Below are 17,182 nucleotides of genomic sequence, written 5' to 3'. Positions count from 1 at the left end.
TTTTTTAGAATTGTTGTGAGTTACATTAGGTAATATTTGTAAAGTGCTCACAATGATACTTGGGTGAATGTGTGTAAACGTGAGGTAGTTGCCTTCTGAGATACTTAGGTTAGGGAGGCATGCAAATTTGAGAACCACAAAAGAAAACACTGAGTCGTGTGTCCCATTTCATTCTTTACCTCCAGAGTGAATTGTTGAGAATTGCTTGCATTTAAAAATTCTCCTCTGTCCTCTCTTCTCTCTCTCCCTTCTCCTTCCCTTCCTCTCCCCCTCCCCCTCCTCTTTTTCTCCCCTTGTTTTCCACCCCCTTCGCCCAACAAGAGCATATCACTGAATCAGCATAAATTAAGTATGCATATACCGCAAGCAAACTATGCAAAATATCTGTCTGCCCATGAAGACAAGAACCTTGTTGTCTGTTTCAGAGTTCTAAGGCACAAAAGAGGTGTTTAGTGAGTGGTAGCTAGCCTGCTTGTGAATATATCCACCCCATAATTTTAAGGCACAGTTAGCATTCCATAAACATTAGCTGAACAACTGAACAAATAAATAACTCGCTTTAAGTAGCAGGAACACAGCTGCATGGTATATGTATCAGTAGTGGAAAAAATGTTTACTCCTCTTATGAGCTGGCACCAGAATTTCGGGGGAACCTTTTTGTTTAGAAGAAAGACTTTTACAGGTGGAAAAACTGAGACTTACTGGGATTAAGTGATCTTTGCCCAAAGTCACAAAGCCTGGAATGCTGAAGTTGGGTTTAGAAAGCGGAGGCGTGATCTCAGAGCCCAAGCTCCTAATCGCTACCCTACACTGTCACTTCTTCCACTTACAGAACACACCTGTACCTCCTTCAACAGCTTTAGTATCTGACGCACTGTCAATTTCTTCAGTCATCTCCTCTAACCTTCTCATGTACTTCATCATCCAGATTGACTACAGGGTCACATGTTTTCAATGACCCCATCTTTCCTCCACATTGGTCACCCAACAGAATGGTCACATCTTAGGATGTCCAACACTGAAAAGTGTATATCTCAACTTCCCAAACTCCTGATCTGACCATAAACTGCCATGGTTTGGGTATGGTCTAACTGTAGCCCCTCAAAGGTGTTCAATATAGGTGGTAAGGGGAGGCGATGGCAACTTTGAGAGATGGGGCCTAGTGGGAAGTCTTTAGATCAGCTAAGTAAGGGCATATGTGCTAAAGGGACTGTGGGACCCCACTGTCTGTCTGTCTGTCTCTCATCTATCTCTCTCCTTCTTTCTCTGCCTCCCACCTCTAATTTCATCTTGACAATGTGAACTCTTCTACACACACATTCTCCAGCTATGATGTAACACAGCCATGAGGTAATGCCAGTGCCATGGTCTTGAATTTTAAAATGGTGAGCTAAATAAACCTCTTTTCTTCATAAAGTTAGTCCACCTCAGGTGTTTCATTATAATGAAAAACAGCCTAATATACCTTCTCTGTGCTTCCATTTTCCCTGCTTACTTGTTTCTATTGCCTTGTGCCATTATAAAAGACCATCGTTTGGAAGAGCTACTGGCACCCACCTAGGACAGAGATCAGAAAACTAGTCCATGCACAAAATCTTGCCCACCACTTGTCTGTGTAAATATAGCTGTGTTGAAACACAGCCATGCTCACTAATTTACATATTGTCTATGGTTGTTTTCATGCCATGACAACAGAGTCGAGAAGTGGAGAGACTGTCTGTGGCTTGTAATGCCTAAAAGATGTACTGCCTTTTAGAAAAGTTCGTTGATCACTCACCTAGAAAGCCATTTCCTTGGCCCACAAGACTCTTGAGATTACTGGAGCCATGTTTAGAGCAAAGCCATGTTATTCCTCTTTCTCACTGCTGCTGGGGGGAACTGGGGTTGGCATTGGAGCAGGTAAGGAGGCCACGGGTAGGTGATTGTGTGCATTCAGAGCCAGGCCTTGGGAGTCGTGATGAGGGCTCCCCATCATCACAATACTTTGTATACCTGCCACTCTCCCTGTCCCCGGAACACTTTCCTTCCGCGGCATTTGAATTTCTCAGCATGCTCGTATGAACACTGGGTTTCGCCAATGTCACTCAGCCATCTCCAGTGCAGAGCTGCCTCAGCCCATCTTGCTTACTGCCAAGCAGCAGGCGCCTCCTTGCCCATAGCAAATCCACTGTTCAAGCAGGTGCCTGTGAGAAGCTTTGAATGATCTCATTTTTCTTTTTATAAATTATGTAAAACTTTCAAAAAATAACAAAAGTAGACAGAAAAAAAGATAAAATGAAGCCAGAATCCCCATTCGCCAGGTTCAATTATACTGTTCTCCATGTCCGTTGCTTAATGATAACTTCCCTGTCTCCCTCTCTGTCCACAGGACAAAGCAATTTCATACATAAACATTTCAGCATGTTTATCTAAAAAAGGAGTTTTTATCATGACTACGAAAGTATTATCATGCCTTAAACAATAATTTTGTCTTTCATCAACTCTCTATTAAATGTTCAACCTTTCAATTGTCTCATTTTTGAAATATGGTTGGCTTCTTTGAATCAGGATCCAATTAAAATCCACACACTGAAATCTTAAAAACTATACTTGCTTGATTCCACAGTACTCTCCACTGTTCCTGTTTTAGTGTCTGAGTTTCGTACAATACAACTATTAGATGAATAGTTGCTGTGGTGTTTCTTTCTCTTCCTGAGAATTGGTTGTTAAAGTGGAAATGTAATTCAAAAACTCTGGTGATGATGCTGGGGATTTAGCTCAGGGGTTCCGGCACCTGCCTCCCAAGAGCAAGGACCCGAGTTCGATTCCCAGTACCACCAAAAAAAATATGGTGATTTATGAGAAAAATGTAAGATGCTATTTTTAGAACATGTAACAATGCTTTCACTAATACCTAGGATCCCCTGGACCAACCAGATTTCTGACACTATTAGCTCTGCCAGACTTTAGCCCTGATTTTATCAGCCATCTGTTCTCTCCACACTCTTTCCAGGGTTGTGGAGTGCTGCTGGTGACAGTCAAGCCATCAGCTGGGCCACCCCTATTTATCCTTAGCTGATTCCCTATTGGTTTCTCCATAATAGCTGCTGTCGTCTGAGCCCCTCCCCTGCCAGCCTCCAGACTCTGCCTCAGCCTTGGCCTCCCTCTACCAGATGCCGCCACACCCATGTGAACGCACAGGAACTACCAGCCCGGCAGAGCCCGCCGCAGACTCTTCAACTCTTCTCCCTCCGCCTTAGATTTCTTCTTACTTTCTGCCCAGGCCTCAGTGGAATGAATGCACATCTTATGTCCATGTGTGTGTACAGAGGTGAACAGAGGAATAAGTAAAAAGAAGACTAAAACATCGACATGGTTATATCTGGAAGGGAGGCCTCTCGGTGGTTTTTGGGCCATTTTCTTTTGGCTTTTCTATTTTTTTTTTCATGGATCATGTGTCATTTTTACAAAACTATAATACTATTTTATTTATTTCTTTTTATTTATTTTTTTGGTGCCGGACATCAAACTTGGGACCTTGTGCTTAGGAGGCAGGCAAGAGAACCATTGAGCTAAATCCCAGGTCCTACTATTTTAAAATGGAAGTGATCCTCACTAAAATGTAGGTGATCCTGAGGAGGGAGCAACTTTTAGTTTCTCTGGTATTTCCCATGACCCTTTCTCACAGGCAGAATAAAGATCCCAAAGACACACACACAATAATTCCCAGAATGTGTAAATATGTTACCTGACAACAGCAAAAGAGATTCTGCGTGTGTCGTTCAGGTAAGAGCTTGAGAATCACAGGTGAGTTAATGTAATCTCATGAGTCCTTACAAGCAAAACATGGAGGCTTAAGGGAGCTGTTACTAAAGAAGATGATCAGAGAGATGCAACACGGCTGGCTTGGAATATGGAGTCAGGACCAATGAGCCAAGGGGTGCAGGCAATTTCTAGAAGACACAGAAAGCAAGAAAAAAGATTTTTCCCAAAAGCCCCCTGAAGAAGAAGAAAAGAAAAAAGAAAAACAGTTCTACCAATACCCTGATTTTAGTCTAATGAGACCTATTTAGGTTGTGACCTCAAGAAATGCACAATTATAAATTTGTGTTGCTTTAAAACTACCAAGCTTATGTTGATTTGTTACAGCAGCAATACAAAACTTACACAATGAGTTTTTAATGTCACTTCAAATTACACACACTCTAAACTGAACCCACGGCTTCCTTTGTAAATACAACTTCAAAACAAGCTCAGGGCCAGGGATTTAGCTCAGTGGTTCTACACCCTGCTTCACAAGCACAAGGTCCCGGGTTCAATCCCCAGGTACCCCCCCACAAAATAATAAAATTAATTAACTAATTGTGTTGATATAATAAAATTATTTTTAAAAAAACCAAGCACAGTCACCACTGCCAATTTAAGAGTCACAAACTTATGGAACCAACTCGGCGGGGGTGCAAAATTCAGTCTTGGTTGAGATGTCAACTTTATCCCTGCATTTGACATGGGGCCCTTAATTCTCAAACATTCCTTTCCATATCCCAGTCCCAGCTTTAGGCCGGTGTTTCCAGGATATGTATCTTATAGGCACCTCAACTCCAATGTGTGCCAACAAGGATGATCTTCTTAACCCTGGAACCTGCTTTCCTGGTTAGACTCTTAGTCTCCATTACAGGTCTTTCATTTGCCCAGGAGCAAATGCTACCTTATCAGATGCACTCTTTCTCTGCCCCTACTTATCTCTTATGTCTTGTTATCCACCCATTCTACTCTCCCAGGACCCCCTTTTTTACACTCCCATCATCCTAGCCAAAGCCTTGGAGCTGTAACCATACCCTTGAAACAATTCTAGGCCATTCCAAACCTCTCATTTCCTCTGCTCTGTCTCAGGAATCATCTGGCCCAAACACTCGGCTCCCATTATACTTCTGCAAAACTTTCGAATGTTCTCTCTCACTTACGGAATAATGTTCAAACTTCATTCTTTTACTGAAAACCATAAACTACGCTGGCTGAAGCACATGCCTGGACCATGTCTTGCCTTTGCCCACTTTTGGACCTTTGTCGTGCTCTATTTCCCTTCTTAAGTCAATAATGGCTGACAACAGCTGCTGCATCCCAGTTACAGAGATGTCTGATTAAAGACAGTTTAACTTATAATTCTTGACTTTATGATAGTGTGAAAACAATACATATTCTGTATAAACCATACCTTGAATTTTGATTTTTTTCCAAGGTTTAGTGATAATGCAATATATTTTCTTGTTACACTGGGCAGTAGCAGCAAGGTGCAGCTCCTACTCAGCCACCAGGAGAAATGCCTGACACTCTATGGTGCTCTGGTTGTTTGGCAGAGTGTATTAAAGGGCAGAAAACCACTGTGTTAGATCAGACCTCTCAACCAGGGGTGATTTTCCACTTCCAGCCTGTGGGGACGTAAGCAGTGTCTGTAGACATTCTTGCTTGTCACGACTGTAGAGAGGTGCTGCTGGCATCTAGTGAGCAGATGCACAGGCCACCCTTCCCCAGCAAAGAACGTTCCAGTCCTTCACGGCAATCACACCAAGGCTGTGAAAGCCTGAATTAGGTATTACTTCCCAGCTCTTGCCCTCCTCCTCCGGAGAACTTCAGTGCCTACTTGCTTCTCTCTTGCTATTTAAGCATATCCTTGAAAACAATTCAGAGCCTGAGTTCTTGCCTCACAGGCCAAATCTAGGCACCAAGCAGCTTGGCTGCTGTCTCAGCTCGGCTGGCACCGAGCCCACTGGGGAAGGCAGGTAAGGTCTCGGCCTCCCCACTTCCCTTTAGTGCTTTGTTAACATCCAAATTACACTTGTTACAGAAACGACAGCTGGTTGTAAACACGTCTCTCTTACCCCTGGGGCTGGAGCTATAATTGATTCATCTGTTTTCCCACCACATCAAGCTCTCCGTGTTAGAGGGCTCAACAGATACTTGCTGCATCAAACGAATTAAAGGAGTATCATTTTAGTTTCTATCATGCTTCTGGGCATCTCTTTGAAAGGTAAGAGAAGCACAAATACAAATGCCAGTGAAAGCAAGAGCCCCGTTTCTGTTCCCGTGGAGTCCAACCCAAACACCACCAAACACCTCCGCACCTCCCTCACAGCGCATGCCTGCGCTGCTGTGGCTCTCCACAGTCGCAGTGACCACGAATGGCGGGATTTGAGGGGACTCTCGCGTAGAGATCTCTTTAAGACACTTTCTCACTGGTTAGCACAAGCGAAAAAATGGCTCATTTTCAAGGCAAAGCAGCAACTTGGAGAATGGCACTGAAAACTGCCTTGTAGAAAAATACATGTAGAGCAATGAAACATGGGTCTCCTGCTTTCTAGTGGACACAATTAGGCACAGGGGGTAGGAGCGAAACAAAAGACAAAGATTTATGATAGTATTCTCCTGTTCAATGTGTAGTGTCAGATTTGAAGAAAAGGAAAAAAAACTCCTCTAATCTCTGGTTTCTTTTTCTTTTTTTAATTTTCAAAGTTGAGAAAGTCAGCCAAGTATCTAATCAACTTGACATTCTTAAGGAGGGCAAATTTAAACCAAAGATGTGATATTTAGGGTTAAGAGTCAAATGTAAGGTCTTCCACTCTGTTTAGAGTACAACTTGGCAAACCTCACTTGATTTCCTTGTGCCTCGGTTTCCTGACATTGTTCTTCTAAAGGGGTGGCATAGCAACATTTTCAAAGCAAAAGAAAACATACATACATTATTTTTCGGCAAACTGAGCTCTCTTTTCTTCTACCGATGGTTTAAAATAGTACTAGGATATCGCTTGAATGTCATCCCCAGCTGAGATTTTTCATGATCATCCTCTATAAAATCCAACCCCCTGATATGCCACAGACTTCCCTCTGCTTTCTCACAGCACTTAAGTATTTTCTTATTGTCTGTCTTACTCATTAGAATATAAATTCCATGAAGGCTAGGAACCTAGGCTGTTTTGTTCACTGCTGTATTACCATCACCTGAGTGTTGCTTGACAGGTTGGGAGTGTCCAATAAATATTTCTGGTACGAATTAATAAATTATTCAATCTAAAACTAAAATATATAAAGTCATCAAAAGGTATAAATTAGATCTAACTGAATCAACAAGTCTAGATCCCAAAAGTTTACATTTGAATGAAAGAAGAGCAAGTCAGAGAAAAAGACAGAAATTTCCTCATCTGCAAACTAGAGCTGGTAATATAGCATTGCTAGGGTGAGCAATTCATTGATATTAAATGTTGAGAACAGTGATATAGGTGCTCAATAAATGATAGCTATTATCACTGTCACTGCTACATCGCTGATGAAAGCAGCGCATGTCAGACAGTACTACTAATTTTACATACTGTAATTTTTTTTTTTTTTTGGTTTTTTTGAGACAGGGTCTCACTATGTAGTGAGACTGACCTGGAACTCACTATGTAGCCCAGGCTGGACTCGAACTCACAGCGATCCTCCTGCCTCAGCCTCCCGAGTGCTGGGATTACAGGCATGCACCACCATGCCTGGCTACATACTGTAAATTAATTTTATGTGGTTAAATAAATAATTTTAAGAGCTCTGTGAATGGAAGAGATCTAGAATAGAATGGTCCAAAAGTTTTAGCATTATGCCATAATACTATAAATGGAGAATTGATAGAAATTAATGGTTAGAAAAGACCATAATATTTCCTCAGGCATAATGATGTTGAGAGAGAAAGGGAGACTGAGGCAGGAGCCTGAGAAATACAGGGAGACCCTGTCTTAAAAAGGGGTGGGGAAATAGAGAGAGAGAGGGAGGGAGGGAGAAATACAGGGACAGAGACACAGATGAACAAAAAGAGAAAGTGGAAAGATAAATTCTTTAGAACAAGAATTTGTTTTCTATTTTATCTCTCAAGTGTTTCTGGAATGAAATCACAGCAAGGATAGGATGTGCTTAGACTGGGCTAAAAATAACCAGAGATAAGATTTATAAATATACCTGATCCTGAGTCCTAGGTGGACAACATGAATTAGTTCTCTTAGATTGGAGAAAACTATCAACACAGTTTTAAGGTTAGGAATAAAATGTTCAAACTTACTGGTGCATTAGCCATTCCTCCACACACGGGATGGAGAAGAATTCTGTGAACGGCTCCCCTATCCTCTTTGGATTTTGGCTGGTCACGATGCCATGTGTTTAACAAGAAAACAATGAGCAAGAATTCAAGTCAGTTGCTGTTCTGCTTGTAAATTCACACTGTGGACTCCCGGGGGCCACTGGATATTGAAAGACATGAACAACTTACTTGTACAACCACTCGGTCAGGAAATCACAGGCAATGAATTTGGTTCTTTTCCTCTAGAGAGAGAAGAGATAATTGCATTATAATTTTACTTTGCCCACATATCTGAGTAGTACAAAGGGGAAAAAAAGCTAATTATTAAACATAGATGAAAGATGCATCACTGTCAAGAGATTTATAAACATATCAATGAGGAGTAACTCAGGCAACACAAGGATTTCTGAAAAGATTTCTGCAGTCAACTTCGTTGATAAGCATACTTCCCAACAGTCGAGACTAATCAAAATGCACAGTAGCAGGGGATTATAGCAGAGTTGTCTGGAAGGATTTTGTTGTTTATTGTTTATTGTTTTTATTTATTTTATTTATTTTTTGGTACCGGGGATTGAAGCCAGGACCATCGTGAGGCAGGCAGCAGAACCACTGAGCTAAATCCCTGGCCCAAGGAATTTGTTGTTTAAATCTAGACCGTGATTCTCTTTTCTGAATACTGTCATGTGTGAGTCCCACTGGGATAAGTGTGGTTAAGTTCTGAGAAATGCATCATTAAGTGATTTCTCTCACTGGGGCAACATCACAGTCATTACTTACACAAACCAATACACTTATTACATCACTAGGCAGCATAATCGTATGGGACCAGTGTCACATATTTGGTTGGCCACTGGGGCATTGACTGCAATGTCTTCATGTGGCACCTGGTTGTAGCAGTGTTTATGTATGCTTTGCCCAGTCCACTCACATCAAGAGTGACAGTTCTGCAGGTCTGGATGCCACCTTCCAAGGTGGAAGCCCAAAAAGAAAAATAAAAGCTACATTTAAAAAACCACAACAAAGACGAAAGACAAGTGCACGGTACCACAGCTATGCTGCTGACCGTGCCAGCTGTTCACCTAACGTCCACTCTCCACTTCATCCCTGTTAGAGAAACCTCGTTCTTCTAAATGGCAATCAATTCAGCCAAAAATCTGCATTTCTCAGGCTTCCAGGTAGCAAGTTCTGCTTTATGAGATAAATGTGGATGGAGCCTAGAGATTTCTGAGGAAACTCTGCTTTCTTGATCTCAGTTGCTTCTAATTCTTTGAAGTCTCTAATTTGGAACTGAATGTGGGGCTGGGAGTGGAACAGCAGCATTCAGCCACAGGCCAAAAGCCACATGGTAGTGATGGGGAAATGGGGAGAAGGTGTCAGAGCCTTAGCTGACTACATAAAAAACAATAAATAAAATAAACTGCATCTGGTCGATTTCCGCTGCTCTTGAATTTTCATGTCATGCAACCGAATGCAGTCCCTAGATGACAGACAGCTAGAAAGCCATAGGGAGAATGAGTTCCAGAGTAATGGGAGAGGTAGGCTGAAAATGGCCATGGCACAGAAGAGCAGTTATCCTAGCTTCTCTTTCCATCTCAAGTCTCTTCCTGTAACCCAAGCAGAACTGATCAACTTCTCCTAGGAAAGTTATGCAAACTGGGAGGCAGAGGGTCCCTGCCTCTCTATCAGGACAGTGGTGGCCAAGAACCAAGTCAGTCTAGAGGTGTTGGCTGCTACGTGGAGGGCTCTCTCCCAAGCACAAAAAGGCACAAAGTGCTCTGCAAATTCTCTGCCCCTGCCGGTCCACCTTCTCTACCCTGGCTCTGTGCCTCAGGAGGCTGATTTTATGGTTCACATCAGCAGGTTCCCTTATGATCTGGTTGGGTTCAGCCAGTAGGCAGTATCGGCAGGAGCTCAGAGGGAGGGGGAGAGAAAGGTGGGGTGTTATGGATTTAACTGTGTCCCCTAAGAACTCACATATAGAGTCCCAAGCCCCAGTACCTCAGGATGTGACCTTATTTGCAAATACGATGGCTACAGATATCATCACTAAGACAAGCCACTCCTGAGGGACAAGGCAGCTCCAATGTGAGTGAGCACAAGTTGGGTCCTGTTAGGAAGAAAGAAGGAAGGTGCTGCTGAGCGCTCCATGGTGGCAGGCTCCCGAGGACACTGAACTACACCCTGGGTCCAGCTGTGGAACTCCATGTTCCCTAGGACACTTGGAGATGTTAGCCAATATAGTCCCATTTTAAATGCAAGTTGGTGTGGGTCATTCAGTGCTTACAGCAGACAAAAGTCTCAACCACAGTTCCTCTCTTCTCCAGTGAGCTCACTCCTGTGGGTCCAAGGGTGCTCAAAGGAAAGCTGAGCATTCTTACGCCTTCCTTTCAGGGAAGACTCCCCCTAGTTCTCTCTCCACCCTCACCATAGCACCTCAGACTGTAACAGAACTACAGGCCCATGTGCCACCTCCCCTACCAAACTACAAATTCCATGAGGACCCGGCATACATCTTCTTTCTCCTTTCTATTCCCAACATTTAATCAAGTGCTTTGTATTCAACCTTAGGCATCAAAAAAAAAAAAAAAAAACCAACTCACGTACAAGGACTTGGACATTAAAAAGTAGGAATAAATAGTATAATTCTGGACAATTCTCTTCACTTTCTTCCTGTAATACTTTATTATGGAATTGTTTTTATTTCTTTCCCTTCACTTAGAAATAGCCAATTCAGTTTTATAATCCTGGAAAAGGTTGAAAAGACTGCTGTGAAATTGATGCTCATCAATATCCTTTTTTATTTTATTTTATTTTTTTGGTATCAGGGATTGAACTTGGGACCTTGTATTTCCTTTTTTAACCAAAAGCTTTGTTGTTGCTGCTAGTAAGTAAAACTCAGTACTGCCTCTGTTGCTGGAGATTATTTGCAGGCTCTTTTCCTCAATACTGATATCCTTTTATGAAAAAACTGGTTAGAGCAATAAAATGAAATGTACCAGATCATGTAACAAGGTCTATTGAGTCTGTTGTGCAAAAGTAGGATTCCCTTCCATAAGTCATCTTTAATCAAATTAAGAAAATACTTGTACAACAATGCAAATATGTAACTAGCATGAATTACTGTGTAATAATTTAAACAATCCAGCAATTGTAGGATGGCAGAGTCTCTCTCTTGTCTCACAAAAGATTAATTATTCCCTTGGCATTTACCATACCGTTTAGTGGTAAAGATTTCTTCTACAAAGGGAATGCAGCCGGGCTTGTTCTATTAAATTTAAAAATAGCCAAATGGTCTGATGTATGAAGGTCATGCAGACAGATTTAATCACTTTGGATGCAAAGAAATAAAAAGGAAGAAATTGTGTTTCCTTCTCTTCTGGACAAGCTTGGACGTGCCACGCATACCCAGACACACAGAACAGTGGGGGTATTGTTCAGCTGTTGTTTAGTTTAAAAATTATCTGCTGGAGAGCTGAAAGAGAAAAGGGAAGGCAAACGAAAGTTGTGCTGAGTGAAGAGATAAGAGAGGAAGCAACAGAGAGAAAAATTCAAGAGCAAGATTAAGAAAGTGTAGACACCCGGGATTTATGTACTGTGGACAAATATGCTGAATTCTTGATTGTTAAAAGGTACAAATGTGCAAGTTTGGGTGGGCAGAGGAAACAGAGTGATCCCAAACAACATTTTAACGTATTTCTTTAAAAATTCTAAAGTTTGACGAAACTAAAAAAAAAAAAAAAAAACACTAAATATCAAAGCTTAAGACATTATGTCATCATGAGTCTACAACTTACTTTGAAATTCATCCAAAAAAATCCAAGATGGACGAAAGAATGGGTTGCCAGAATGGACAGGTATGGTGTAAATGAAGCAAAGGGATAACTATGAAGTCTAGGTGGTAGATATGTGGGCATTTGCTCTGAAATTCTTTCAGTTCTCTGTTTGAGGAAAATGTACAGTAGAATAAAAGGGGGCAATGTCATAAAAGACAAGCTTCAAAGACAAAAGGCATCAGTTAGTAATGCTTCAATCCACCCAGTATTTTGTACCGATTTTTATGTTGGACACACATGCAAGAGACAGACTGGACAGGTACAGACTGGGAGGAGAAACAGTTTGAAAGCAGAACAGTTCTACCCCGAAACATCAAAAGTTCATGTTGGGAGCTGAGTGGATTAAAGCATGGCTGGTTTCGGCTTTGTGTTGGTGGAGACTTCTTAGGCTTGCGGGGAATAGCCATCTGTTCGGGTTATCCTGTGTCATAGCCCTTGCAGGTTGCTACACCAAGAGTGCCCTAGACTGGTCCAAACATTTATTTCTCACAGTTCTGGAGGCTGCGAAGTTCAAGATCAAGGTGCTGGCAGATTTGGTGCCTTCTGAGTGCCCGTTCCTCAAAGATGGTACCTTCTAGCTGTGCCCTCAGACGGAGCCAGGCTCAAACAGGTACCTTGGGCCTCTTATAAAGGCACAAAACCCATTCATGAAAATTCATGATCTGATGACTTCACAAGGGTCACACATCCCAATATCATCACATTAGTGACCAGGAAACAAGAATTTAGACTGTGACACCTTGGTTACTGGGAATTGAGATCAGAGTGGGCTCCATTTTTCTGGGATGGCACCTGATCTCTCAATTAGCTTACATCATCAGTGGTTTATTTCTCACTCAGGTTCCATGACCATTCTGACCCATGACAGCGGGCTGTTCTGTGTTGCCTGCACTCTGGCAACTCAGGCAGACAGAACAAGCCTCCATCTGAAATACGTTAGTTACCATGGAAACAAATAACAGCGACTGACATATGCCATGTCCACTGCTCTCACTGACCAAAGCAGTCACATGGTCAAGTGTTCCCTAGAAAGAGGTCCCAAATACTGTTGAACAATTACATATTCTATCACAGAAGGTTACTGTGGGTGAGGGCAGAAAGGGTGAGGAGGAACATAATCTTCTGCCTGGTGTCGGAACCAGTTCTCAGGCATGGCTGGACTGCTGCTTGTGGCCATTTCGGGCCCAGGAGAGGCTCCTGCCATCCACCAACACCTCTGGTTCTATTTCCACAAGGCACTGGGCTCCTTGGCTGTGGCTTCTTTTTCCATGCTTGTTGCTGCTTTTCCTGTGGTTACTCCCTCATTGGTTCTCTTTCCTCTCTGCTCACAAGGGATCTGTTAACTTGTGTCTTTTAAAACTTTCGCTTTGTCCCTGGGTGTCTTTCCCCTTCTCTTTCTTTCTGTCATCTGACATCCCAGTTCCCAGGAAGAGGAACCTGATTGGACATGTAGGTTGCTATCCAGGACAGAGCATCCCGGCTGGGCAGCAAAGTTGGACCACACCATTTTAGAATCACTGGCCAGCCTAGAGAGGCTGCCCACGGGCCTCTTATACCAAGCGCAGTTACTTATGGGGTAGGGAACACAGATAAAGCAGGGACAAAGAAGAGCAAAGGCTGTAGGCATGGCACGCACACAGAACACCACAGCTTCCCTTCCCACACAGTCATTTTCCATAATAAACTACGAAATACCAGGAATTCCCAGACATGACAAAACTGATCAATATTTATGATCCTTGAAATAAGATAACATTGGATTATAACCAGATGTCAAAATACTTATCACATCAGACTTCAAACAGGCATTCATATCTTTTCACTGAAATAGAGAAAAATAATACTTCTCAAAAGAAATTCAAAATTAGCACTTGTAACAAAATACTGACACAAAGACTTCCAGCCCAAGCCACGGGACCATTTCTAAAAGTGTTCTGATGAAAAGGAATAGTGCCAACATAATTCTACCACACCTTTCCTTCACCTTTTAGAAAATGTTTTTCAATGACTGCTGGAATTTCTAATTTTTCCTTTTGGTCAAGGTTAAGAATCAAAGTTGCCTCCTTCACTGTACTTTTTTTTGGGGGGGGACCAGGGATTGAACTCGGGACCTTGTGCTTGTGAGGCAGGAAGTGGTGGAACCACTGAGCTAAATCCCCACCCCGCCCTGTACTTTTAAAAAGATATTCAAGCACTTGATTGAAAGAGAAAACAACTATTAGAAGTGAATATAAAATGGCCAAGGAAGGTTTATAGAAAAGGGGATCTATTTTACTGAGTTTTTCTGGCAGCAAATTTCAGTGTCATGACATCAGTACAGGACTTAGGAGTTGGAAATAGTTTGTCAGTTATGTGGGAGCTGGTGAAGGTCCATCTGTACTTACAGCAGCTCCCCATTACTGTACTTGCTAATATTACTGCCTGAGCTGCCTCAAGTGAGGTCAGCAGCAGCATGAGATTCTCCTAAGGGCGTGAACCCTACTGTGAACTGCACATGTGAAACCTCTAGGTTGTGGCCCCCTTGGGTCTTTTCAACTCCCTGCTCCTTTCTGTGGAAAACTGTCTCAACCAGAAATGGGTTCCTGGGGCCACAAAGGTTAGGGACTGTGGTTTACAGTAGTCTTCATAGTCTGTTTTATTGATTGGTTGGTTGGTTGATTGTGGTACCGGGGATCGAACTTGGGCTCCTGTGCTTGCCAGGCAGGCGGCGGAACCACTGTGCCAAATCCCTGGCCCTACAGTAGTCTTCATAGTAACAAAACTTGAGTGCTTCAAAAAGCTGAGAGGGAAAATAGGTATGAGACAGAATAGAATGGGAAATGAAGTGATCTTTCTTCCTCTACCCAGACTCCACATTTTAATCCACAGTTAAAGCGGAGGTGTGATTTTCAGCCATCATTTTACTCAGGCACAAAATTTCTTATTTCTTTCCCAATTAAGCAAGGTTCTGTGCTCCAGTTTGGTCCCACTCAGCAAATATTTGCCAAACACCTGCTATGTGCCAGGCTCTGGGCTAAACCCCAGAGATGAGGAAATAACCATGATGTGCACCCCCTGCAGTTCCTTCAATGTCCAGCAACCACTGCCCTGACCCTTGAGCTGGATGGCAGCTGCCATGGGTACAACATTTAGCCCTAATCCAGCTCCAGCAGTGTCTCCTATAAGGCAGTCAAACAATCCTATCTCACCTCCATCTCTTGTCTCAGACCAAGCCAGTCCACATTTATCCTGGACAAAGGGATCCAGCGAGTCAGGAATGGGCACCTGACCCACGTTAGAGTGACAGCTTCTGGGTCTTCTGGGTAATGACATCCATGGCTGTTCTCAGAGAGCTTGTTCATTCCCTCCTCCTCACTGAAGTGGGTGGATGCGAAACTTAAACCTATGGTTGTAGCTGCTTTGCCACTCAGAAGGAAGCCAGCCTAAGAACAATGCTGAGTCTGCAAGAGGCCAAGCAGAGAGACAGAAGAGAACAAGGGCCTCAGTTATAGCCGTGAGCCCCTGGATCAAATCAGTCCTGAAGCCATCCCTTTCTGCCTTAGGACCCTTCACTTTTTTGAGCCAGTAAGTCTGCTTTTGTTACTGAAGCTAGTTTTCTGCAAGTTACATTACAATAGCTGGAGTGTGTCCCTTGCACCCTCTTTTGGTAACAGTATCCTGAACTCCTTTGCGGGGGTTCAGTCTCCCCAACACTGAAGCTGTGTGCTCTTGATGGGGCTCCTTGCCTTGCCTAACTGCCTGTAAATTCTCCTCATTCCGAGGATTTATTCAAAGGCAGGCAGTAATCCAAGTATGGTGGTACACACCTGAAATCCTAGCACTCAGGAGGCTGAGGCAGGAGAAATGCTGCGAGGTCCATCTAATGCTAGCCTGAGTTACACAGTGAGACTATTTCAAAACAAACAAATGAAAACCAAATAAACAAACAAACAAACAAACAAACAAAAAAAACAAAGCAGGTAGTAATTGACCTGAGTTGGTTCAGTTACAGAGAAATCCTGGGAGGGACTCTCTCTGCTCCTCTTGACCCTTACTGGTACCACCATAACCCGGGTGGAGGAAACCCAAAGGAAGCCCTTTAGGGTGGAGTGAGCCTAGAGGAAGCACGAGGGGGTGGAGGCAGGGACCATGCCACGATGACATCATCTGGGCCCGAGATCAAGCTGCACCAGAAGAGCTCCCCATGGGCCTCTTGTGTACATTTTTTAAAGAAATTCCTTTTCTATGTAATTCAGCTTGAACGGCGTTTTCAATCACAGATCTGCCCTCAAAGTGTTAACTCCAGCAAAGATGGGCATCTTGCCTCTGCGTGCTTAACACTCTCCAAATGCAGCAGACTCATTTGAGGCTGCACTACTTTTTTGCACTACTCATATAAAAAGAAACCCTTTTTCAAAAACTGATAATAGTAAAAATCATTATCCTTACTGAGTGCTCAAAATGTTGTCAGAGATGCATCAGAATTTCCAAGTGAACTGTTCAGTGCAGCCATTAAGCCAGTTCTGTTAATAAAGCAGTTCAATTAAGCTCTAATTAAGTTCTGATCTCTTGTGTTCCAATTAAGCTAATCCAAAAGCATGGCTGGATGTCAAGGGATCACTTAAAAACATCAACCCAACTGTAATGCTTAATCTTCATAATGATATTTACATGTCTCACTTAATTTGTTCCTGTAGAGTACAAGCCAGTTCTTGTTACAGCAGAGATGGTGGTGTGGCCTTTTAACCAACCTGTGGTCTAAAGAGCATCAACAATTCCAGTTGATTTCCTGCCTTCCTTGAAATAATTTTCTTTTCCAACTCACACAGACTTTGGCCAGGAAAAGGAGCTATAACTGCATTAGGAAGATCAGGAGGAGCAATGTCTATGCAGATTCAGTATGGAGAAGGAAAAACTCCCACAAAACTCCCTTCTCAAAATGAAAATTACTTGCAAACCTAGCTGCCCAGTCCTGCATCCAATAGACGGAGAAAGGGGTCTGCAGCATTCATGGCCTGCTTTCTGCTTGGGAAAGGTGTCAAGACCTGGGTGAAAGGAGGCTTTCAGCAGAAGCTCTGATAAATGCCCATGCAGATCCGTGTCACTCTGTTTGCCTGAAACTGAATTTTTCTCTCTGAAACTGGACCTATCTCTCCTTCCTCTTGCTTTTTGCTTGCTGCACTTTGCTTCCCTCCTTCAAGCACAGGTCTTACTAACAATGGTAGTGACTTACTGTGCTGGACATAAACCATGTCATTTAATCCTCCCAACAGCCCTGGTGAGGTGGGTA

The 17,182-nt window shown here is 42.8% G+C and overlaps 1 protein-coding gene across 6 annotated transcripts in view; it reads right to left on the bottom strand.

Annotated features, from left to right (window-relative positions):
• Positions 1–17,182, bottom strand: part of Iqck (IQ motif containing K) — a 121,871-nt gene that overhangs the window by 75,896 nt on the left and 28,793 nt on the right. For 5 of the 6 annotated variants that reach the window (XM_010610049.3, XM_010610052.3, XM_010610054.3 and 2 more), the window contains exons 5-6: positions 8,270–8,322; positions 8,063–8,140 (exon numbers count right to left, since the gene is read on the bottom strand). In XM_010610049.3, the coding sequence (XP_010608351.1) occupies positions 8,063–8,140; positions 8,270–8,322 (131 nt within the window). The remainder of the gene's footprint in view (positions 1–8,062; positions 8,141–8,269; positions 8,323–17,182) is intronic. The other variant, XM_010610051.3, reaches the window with a different exon arrangement.

Source organism: Fukomys damarensis, unplaced genomic scaffold (genome assembly GCF_012274545.1).
Source record: "Fukomys damarensis isolate Sample0158 unplaced genomic scaffold, DMR_v1.0_HiC HiC_scaffold_34, whole genome shotgun sequence".
In the NCBI taxonomy this organism is placed as follows: Eukaryota; Metazoa; Chordata; class Mammalia; order Rodentia; family Bathyergidae; genus Fukomys; species Fukomys damarensis.
This window is presented reverse-complemented; position numbering and strand designations above follow the sequence as displayed.